The 9,743-nt window shown below is 37.6% G+C and overlaps 1 protein-coding gene across 1 annotated transcript in view; it reads right to left on the bottom strand.

Moving 5' to 3' along the window:
• LOC123514704 (carboxypeptidase B-like) overlaps positions 1 to 6,820 on the bottom strand; it is a 58,781-nt gene extending 51,961 nt beyond the window's left edge. The window contains 2 exon segments of the mRNA XM_045272771.1: positions 1,672 to 1,778; positions 6,692 to 6,820. Coding sequence (XP_045128706.1) covers positions 1,672 to 1,778; positions 6,692 to 6,768 — 184 coding nt within the window. The 5' untranslated portion in view covers positions 6,769 to 6,820.
• Positions 6,821 to 9,743: the final 2,923 nt, after the last annotated feature.

The following is a 9,743-nucleotide window of genomic DNA, read 5'->3' as shown; positions in this document are numbered from 1 at the left end:
AAATATAGTACAAAATTCTAATCTGTCATAGTACCAAATTTTGTATTGGATAGGAAATTCTTAGTGAACTAATCAGATTTTGCCATCTAGTGAGTAGGAGCCTATAAATACTGGTAAGCCAGTCTCCCTCCCCACTTACCTGTTGGAGGAACAAGTAGCAGGACCACTGCGTCTGGTCATTTTTTTAACGTTTTACGTGTGGTTTTACAGTGCTTTTTGTACCTGAAGATGGGATATGTACTTTCCCGAAACGTTGTGAAGTGGATATAATGAAGATAACCGTCCTTTTGTGGGTCTTCTCTCTCCTGTACCGTGTACGCTATAGACGCCCTGTTTTTCAAGTCATATATATATATATATATATATATATATATATATATATATATATATATATATATATATATATATATATATATATATATATATATACACAATCTATTGGTTGGATGACAGAGCGGGCTTTTCTCTCTACAGTAGTCAAATATTTACTGACGGCGTCATGTGTCGATGCACCCAGCCACATATTCTTAGGCATGTTTTAAAAATTACCTACCTATATTGTTAGATAAAAAGAATGAAAAAATACTTGGTTTTTATTTCCTCTAAGTCCTTATAGTTTTAGGTACTTGTGTCTGAATTAATTAGTTGATGGATTGATAAATAAACGGTGGTAGTAAGGGAGCGGCCGTATCATGATTGATGACTCCCCAGGGCCCTTCAGCCAACCACGTGAGCAGCGGCTGGCTGCTCCATCATTATGGGGATCGTCTTATACACCGTGAATAGCTCAAAATCTAAGTTTTTTCTTTCAGAAATTGTGGGTCGTTTTATACACAGAGTAGTCTGGCATATACGGTAAAAGTGCAATGTTTTTACATCAATTTACAAAATAAGAAAAAAAAAACAACTTTATCATACCTTTTGTAAGAATATGAAAGCATAAATTTGTGAATAGGCAAATTCCATCAAGCACAAGACAGGTGTATTTTGTGTCAGTGTTCATGGCCTTGAGTCTAGCTAGTCAGCTCCTCCCACCAACCAGCGCCTCACTTCCTATAATTTTATTTCTTTAGTATAAAGGAAATGATGACTCATAGTGCCGAAAGAGCCAATACAGGAAACCCAGCTGGACCGATGGCAAGACGCCTTCCTCGTACAGTCAGCATTATGAGGAAACATATAGCCTGACGGGCTTCACCGTTCAACAGCACAAAAAGCTGCATTGGGCTCTATTTCAAGGAAGGTAAATGAGATAGACCAAAAACAGGACACAGGAACAACCAAAATAATAATTGCTGGAGAGCTGATTTCCTATTGGCTAAATGATATTGTATTTATTATTTTAATTACAAGCATCGGCTGATCACTCCTTATGCGATTCTTAAAGGCATTTTCTTCCACCTCGCTAACAAATAACATTCCTGCACGTATAATTTATTGTATCAAACAGTTCAGAGTCACTCAGGTCATATAGAACATCCTTACAGGGCTGATAAATCTTGAGTAGAAGGGTTTGGGCTGCTTGGCCTTCAGTTATCTTTGTTAACTTGGTCGTAAATGTAACTTTCAACGTTTCAAATCTTAAGATTAGCATAACTTTAAGACGAAGAGTTCGTCTAAGATAAACTTCCATACTTAAGAATCTTTGTTACTACCGCCTCTGATACTTACCTATTTTGCGAGGTTCCCTCCAGAAATCATATGGAGACTCAACGAGCATTTTGCGTAGATGTAGAAGCTGATCGTGCTTTTCTGGCACCACCCTCAGCAACTTCGCCCTGAGGGAAGGAGTGAGAATACCAGTAACTAATTTGAAATATGCCAACCTTCACCTATACTCGCTGAGAATAGGTGATATAATCATATACCATTCCTCCCATGCAAATTGAAGCCTGAAATAAATAACCAAATTCTCCGTTAATTAAATTATATTTCTGTTACTGCGACTTGCTTTATCTTAGTTTGGCCTGACACATGACTTCGTTCCACCAACGATATATACAAACTTTCCAGGGTGATAGGTGAGAGTGAGACGTGATTTATTTACCGTAATTGTTGGCTTTGTACAATGTATTGCTTGAGGAAAAAGCTGAATATTGTAATATTGGCACATAAAGCAAAAAAGAAAAAAATGTGATTATAAAAGTGCCAGTTGACACCTGTCAAACCCATAATTACTCCTATGGTGTGAAGCGCTGGGTCATTAATTTTTGAACGATGAAACTATCAGTAACCCAACTGTGACTTCACTGAATGTTTTCCTTTGTTTCTCATAACACAAGGGGGGTAGTCACAGTCTATCCTCTAAAAATAGCTTTCTTCCTTCATACAATTCGACATGCACCCAATTACAAAACACATTTCAAACAAAATCTTCAATTCAGTATGGCGACTCCTACTCCAGTCTCGGAGTCCCCATTATGGGAGGGAAACTCAAATGACATCAGATCGAACTGCTCCTCTGTTTTTGTCATGACTCACCTTTTTCTCCATTAACTTCTGCAGCATTCGCGGCTTTATTCAATATTCAGTCTGTAGAACCCGACTTTTCTACTAAACCTCATCATCTTGTCCTCATTAAAATGCTTGGATCTGAGGCCATGATCAGTAATTCTTTTTCTGTTCTCACTTACTTTCTCCACCCGTATTTTCATTACAAAGATGGATGTTGTGTCTGTGTGCACAACGACTTAACCTGCTTTCACACCCATGCTCTTTACTCCTCCAAATTTTCAACTATTTGGCTATGACTACAATCACTCTCAAACTAACTAACTCCCCTGAATATAAGATTTTTTTTTTCTTTTTACTATTGACTTAAAAATGGAACCTCTCTTCCCTTTTGTGGATACCTCTATTCTTGGAGACAAATGTTCACCACCAATCTTAGTTTTCATCTCCCTTCAGTGATCATCCTAGTGAACTAGCCTGGTGAAATACACCAATTGGTGAAACATCTTACTTGTATTCTTGAACGTCTTGAAGATACATTCAACATTTTAGATCTTTTCTTTACATTTCTCTTTTCTTTAATCATTATTCTTATGCTGTCACCCCATCTTCTCCTCCAATCTCTCCTCTAATCACAACTTCATATCTGTACATATCTTATTGCTCTAATCTCTCAGATACACGAAGGCAGGAGTGCCGCTTGTGTTTTACTTCTGGTAATTTTCGGAGACCTAAAGAGGTACTCCGCTGATATCAACTGGAATGACTTTTGTTTCTATGTCAGAGACCTTTTTTGTGTACTGAAAGTAAATAATAGAGGGCATTTCATGGAAGAGCATATTTCTCAATCTTTTTATTCGCCCTAAACTTTTCAAACTTTAGTTTGATTAACAAGAGCTGATCTCTTGCTATAGGTAATAGAGATGTGTCCTCCGAAAGGTGCTTGATCCTGTTATCCTCATCATCTCATATCATCTCATAGTTTCTTTTTTTTTAAATAACTGCCCGGAATCATGTTAGATTTATTCTCCAACTATGTAGCCAAAAAGTTCCTTCTTTAGTAATAGAAAGTCACAAAATCTTTGAATAACTTAAGACCCTTAGCTAAAAAAAATCTCCTATAACTTTTTTTTTCTATTCTCCCTTTATTTCAATCTAATGGCACAACTACCATTAATTTATAAAGCTCAATTGTTTCTTCAAAGTTTGATTAAAAAAAAAAAAAAAAAAAAACACGTTGAATGATTCAGTGCTTTCTCCTCCCTTTCCAAACCCTCCATTCTTTCCTGCTACCCATCAAGATAATTTGAAGTCGCGTTTTCCATGCCCTCCCAAGGTTTAAACCTCGTAATGTTTATCGATGTAGTGGGATCCATCTTATTTTTCTCCGTTATCCATCTTATTTTTCTCCGTTACGGTGCATCTGAACATACTCCTTTCCTAGTCAAACTGTTCCAACTCTGTGTATCAGCATCAAATTTCCTTATTGCTGGAGGTTTTTCCATTATCATTCCAAAAGGTGACCATTCTAATATTTGTAACCACCGCTTCACTACCTTATTTTTCTGGCTATGAAGTTGTTGACTCTATCTTTAATAGGTATCTTCTTTAATATTCATCACTTCACAATCTTCTATCTGATCGCCAATATGCTTTACGTCAAGGCCGCTCTACTGGTGACCTCTTGACTTTCCTTACTGGGTTTTGGTCATCCTCTTGTAGGTATTTTTGTGACATTTATGTTGTTGTTTTAGACATACCAAAATCCTAGCGCTTGGCACAATGCTTTGAATTCCAAACTACCCGTCTGCATCTTTTATCCTTCTTTGTTTGACTTTATCTCGTTACCTCTCGGACAGTTCTGTTGTTGCAGTGTTCTGGCTTGTTACCCATTATTTTCCTGTTATTCATTAGTCATGTTCTAAATCGAACTTCTCTTGCTATCTACTCTTAGGCTATTGTTCCTTTAGGAATCAAAGTGTTCACACAGGAAAAACTAGGTATGGTGATGATATTACAAGAATGATTATCCTATTTCATGTATATCAATATATATAATGTTTGGCAGTGGCTGAATCCCATCTTTTAAACTCATAAGCTTGATCTATGTACAAGTTACGAAACATATATTTATTACTTTATTAAAGCTTATGAGTTTAAAAGATGGGAATCACTCACTGCCAAACATTATATATGTACACAAGTGAGATAAAAGCCAGTCTTACATTGCACTGTCACTGTCAGGCGAGCGCGCGCAAACACACACACACACACACACACACACACACACTCTCTCTCTCTCTCTCTCATGTACGTCACTGCCAGGCACTTACACCTCCCAGATCATTGCTTAACATTCACAGTATCCCCAAAATCACAAAAAAAATTAACAGCCCTATCATTGAGCATCTTTCTAGATTCACTGTATTAGTATATATATCTCAATCTCCTACCGTCGTCAAGCCACTGTCATATGATAGTGTCACTTACAATCTTTGTTTAACACAGCTTAACACAGCCTGTTCTCGTGCTATACATGATAGAGAGGTTGCCCACAAAAGTACGTACTTGAGCCCGCCATCTCCTGAATCTCATGCACTTTATATTTATGCCCGTAATCATGCCAAGTCTGTTCTTCAACTTGCCCAACACTCCTTCATAAATAGAAAATGTCAAAATCTTTCAAACTCTAACTCCCCTCGTGACTTCTGACATCTGGCCAAAAACATCTCCAGTAACTTTACTTCTTCAACTTTCCTTCCTTTATTTCATCCTGATGGCACCACTGCCTTCTCATCTGTATCTAAAGCGGAACTCTTCTCTCAGACCTTTGCTAACAACTCCAAATTGGCTGATTCTGGGCTTGTCCCTCTCTCTCTTCCCTCTGACTATTTCATGTCTTCCTTCAATCAAAACTCTTCGTAATGATGTTTTCCTAAACCCTCTCTGGCCTCAACCCTCGAAAGCCTTATGGATCTGATGGGGCCCCTCCTATTGTTCTTCTCAAAAATTATGCTTCAGTGCTTGCACCTTGCCTAGCCAAATTCTTTCATCAATTATGCCTATCGACTTCTACCTTTCCTTCTTGCTGGAAGTTTGCCTACATTCAGCCTGTTCATAAAATGGATGACCGTTCTAACTCCTTAAACTACCGTCCTATAGCTTTAATCTCTTGCTTGTCTAAAGTTTTTGAATGTACCCTCAATAAGAAGATACTTAACATCTGTCGCTTCACAATCTTCTGTTTAATCGACTTAACCTGTGTTTGGTGAATAGCGCTTTAGCTCTTACCATAGATACGGACTTCTTAAGGACTTACGAAATACGTAATCTGTTTTGTGAATCCCACCCCTCGATGGGAAAGAAAATCCAGTAATAGTATTTTCACATGAAATTTTGTTGTCCCCTACCAGATTGTGAATCAAGGCCACAACACTTATGAGGAAGAGGAGAAGTATTGTGAGGGAGCCAGTGATGAAGCAGGCTGTTAGCGCGTGATAGGCAGGATGATGAGTAATAAAGCAGGCTCTCTGTTAAAGAGACAGGCTGTTAGGGAGTGATACAGGCTGCAAGGGTTAATTAGAAATAATGTAAGGAGTGATTAGGCAGGCTGTAATGAGTGATGAAGCTGGCTTGAGAAGTGATGTGGCAGGTTGTGAGGGTTAATGAGGGGTGTGTGGGCAGGCAGATGAGGCAGGCTGTGAGGAGTTATTGGGCAGGCTGTGAGTGGTTATAAGGCTAACTATGAAAGATAGTGAAGCAGGCTAATGAATAATCAAGCAGGCTGTGAGTGATATTAATGAGAAAGTTTTGAGGGATAATGAAGCAGGTTGTAAAGGATAATGAGGCGGGATGAAACATACTTGAAGCAAGCTGTGATTGTTAATGAAATGAGACAGGATATATATATATATATATATATATATATATATATATATATATATATATATATATATATATATATATATATATATATATATATTTATCAGTGATGTAGTCTAATATATAAGGAAGGAAGCTTTGAGTAATGGAACAAATGAAAGAATGATAGAGAGATAATGAGGCATACTGTAATGGTAATAAGGCAAGTGATAGTAGTTAAGTAGGATGTGAGTGTTCACGATGCAGGTTAAAGAGTATTAAAGCAGGATGTTAGGGAATGTAAGGCAGATTGTGAAGGACGGCAATATAGATGTTCTGAACAAAGTCTAAAAGAAAAATAACACGAGGCAGAGCTCACCCAAACAGGCTTAAGGCCCAGGCCGGGGAGATGGCCAGCAGTAGTAACTCCAACACCAACACCAATGCAGCCTTCATGGCGGAGAGTGGCGCTTAACTGTCGCTCACTAGCTTGTCATCTTGTATAATATACAGGGGGCACCTGCTGATTTGTCTCAAGGTCGATTGTCCCGTTCCTTGTTCCTTGACATCACTGTGGCATCATCTTTCTCTACACTCACTTTGCCTTCCCTCTCTCGCCATCCCACTCATAACTCTCTCCCTCTCTCTTTCTGTGTGTGTGTGTGTGTGTGTGTGTGTGTGTGTGTGTGTGTGTGTGTGTGTGTGTGTGTGTGTGTGTAAAACTATTATATTGTGTGAGAAACAAGAAGGGAAATAAAAAAAAAAGTGAGGAGAATTATAAGGTTACCTCCACACTTGCGATTTTATGACAGACGAGTAAGAATAGTCAGGAACAACAGTCGTCAACTTTGAAGCAGTGTTTTATATAATATTGGTAGTTCAAGTCGACTTGCCTCCACTAGATCTGAAGGCGTGAAGGCCGTGTTGATTTGTATGAAGACTGGATGACATAACTTCCTTATTACACACCAGGAATGGTGCACCTTGAATAATCTCTATGCCATTTGAAAATATTTCATCGCAATGAGAGAGCAAATTGTTTCTAAATACGGGCCCAGAAAGACAGGTTCCTTTCTTTAGCCAGTGTTACAAATGACAGTGTCTTTGGTTGTCTAGTCTGCTTCATTTTCCTCACAGACCAACGTGAGTACTTTCAACTTGGCGGCATCAATTGCTATTGGTGTGGATCTATGAGCGGCAGTAAATTCATCTTTCTCAACACGGCATCGTATTTAAAAACGTTTTTCCTCTTCCTACAACTACTTTCAAATGCCACAAAGATGATTGGGTAAGTTTTAAAGACTATTTCTCATGTAAATGATATAAAGAATTTTTTTATATATTACTAGAACCGTAAAACTCATTAAAAAATCCTTTAGAATGTAGCGAATGTGAGTCAAGATGTTTTCAAAATATGGGTTACCTTTATTGGTATGTTCGTTCCAAGAGTTACCATCATATCCCCCAACAGATCTTCCTAAAATGTCTTCAGCAATTAAGACTTCATCATATATTGTTGCATAATGTGTTCTATTACGTGTTGACACAATGTTCTGTCCGTAGTGTAACGTATCTTAGAGGAAAGATGAGGGAAATGAAAGAAAGGGAAAAGGAAGAACAAATACTAAATGCAAGGATGGAGATTGAATAAAATAAGGAAGAAAGACACAATAGTTAAATTTTTTGTTTTATAACCTAAAGTTTCCCACACACACACACACACACACAGCTTGGTGGCGTAGTGCTTAGCGCGACCGACTCCATTTCGGAGCCTGTGAATCCGTGAGGCCCAAAACTTGGACGCCTTTGCCGTGAAGCGACTGTTCACCTAGCAGTGATTAGGTATTTTAAAAGAAAAATATATACGGAACAGCGTGATCATCGCGGGCCTAGTCTACTAATTTGATTAAGCGCCATCTGGTGGCCTCGTTTTCAAGAACTTCAGAGTAATCTCTAAAATCCCACAACCGTAGATAAAGTATCAAAATATTCAGCCAAATGGAAGGCTTGAAAAAAGTTCAACTCCCCTAGAGACTTCTGACATCTGGCCAAAAACATTTCCAATAACTTTACTTCATCATCTTTCCTCCCTTTATTCGTATTTCATCCTGATGGCATCACTGCCATCTCATCTGTCTCTAAAGCTGAACTTTTCTCTCAAACCTTTGCTTATGATTCTGGGCTTGTCTCTCCCTCTCCTCTTCCCTCGGACTATTTCATGCCTTCAATTAAAATTATTTGCAATGATGTTTTCTATGCCTTAGCTGGGCTAAACACTCTAAAGTCTTATGGACTTGATAGTATTCCTCCTATTGTTCTCAAAAACTGTGTTTTGTGCTTGCAAATTGCCTGGCCAAACTCTTTCAACTCTGTATATTGACTTCTACTTTTCCTGCTTGATGAAGTTTTCTGTAGCTCTTGGCCTGCTTTCTTCTATTACACAGAAAAGAAGAAGGATTAGAGGTTAGGAAAAAGTCTGTAATGTTAGATGTATTGTGAAGATGGTTCAGTTCATGTTCAAGTTCTCAGGATTTTTTTCCTATTTTATTCATAGGGTTGGATAACTGTCAAATTATCGAAAGAAAAATTAGAACACCTTTGGAAACATCACTAATCTTAATCTTATAACAAATAGACTAAAACTGCAGAACTAAAAACTCAAAAAGGTGGTCAGCTACCTCCTATTTCTACAATCGTCGTCTCTGGGAACTCCAGTATATTTCATGAAGCCCTCTGACCCCTATTTTCATATGATAATTTTTTTTAAAAGGATAACTTTTCAAAGGTCACATATGTTCGTTCAGGTTTTCAGTGTGCTTTTTCCTATTAACTGGAGATAATGCTTGATTAACTACTAACGGAATAATGAAAATATCCTTTAAAACCATAGTAATTTCAACAGCCTGATGAAACCCATAGGGACACCGTATTTGTTAAATTATTAAGAGTCTGAAAAAAAAACAATAGAAACGACACTAAAATATTTGAGATTACGGACTTCAGCCTATTAACTGCCTTTTTTTTATGTCTATAGTGGGAGAAATACACCACCTACTGGAGATAAATTTATAAAGGAAATTGATAATGAAGAAAGACGGGAGGGAAAACCAAACCTACGCAATTTTTTGGACATTGCTTGTAAAATTGGTGTGAGACTCCTTCATATTTACCAGTGGACATAAATATAAATTGATAATGATAATCATAATGTGTTTGCTTAGCTAAATTTGCACTGATGGACATACTATTTCGAAATATGTACCGGCGTTAATCTCCTCATGTTTATGCAAGCTTCTGGGTAGGTAGCTCTTGAGAATCCAATCATTATATCCATCTAATCTTCTTTTAGCAATAATAAGGCAATTACTGAGTCTATTTAATTTATCTACCAGTCTATTTGAAAACCGATTTTCCGTAATCTATTTCTTAAA

This window comes from Portunus trituberculatus, chromosome 5 (genome assembly GCF_017591435.1).
Source record: "Portunus trituberculatus isolate SZX2019 chromosome 5, ASM1759143v1, whole genome shotgun sequence".
NCBI classification, from domain to species: domain Eukaryota; kingdom Metazoa; phylum Arthropoda; class Malacostraca; order Decapoda; family Portunidae; genus Portunus; species Portunus trituberculatus.
The sequence above is the reverse complement of the archived record's forward strand: the minus strand, read 5'-3'. Positions and strand labels throughout refer to the sequence as shown.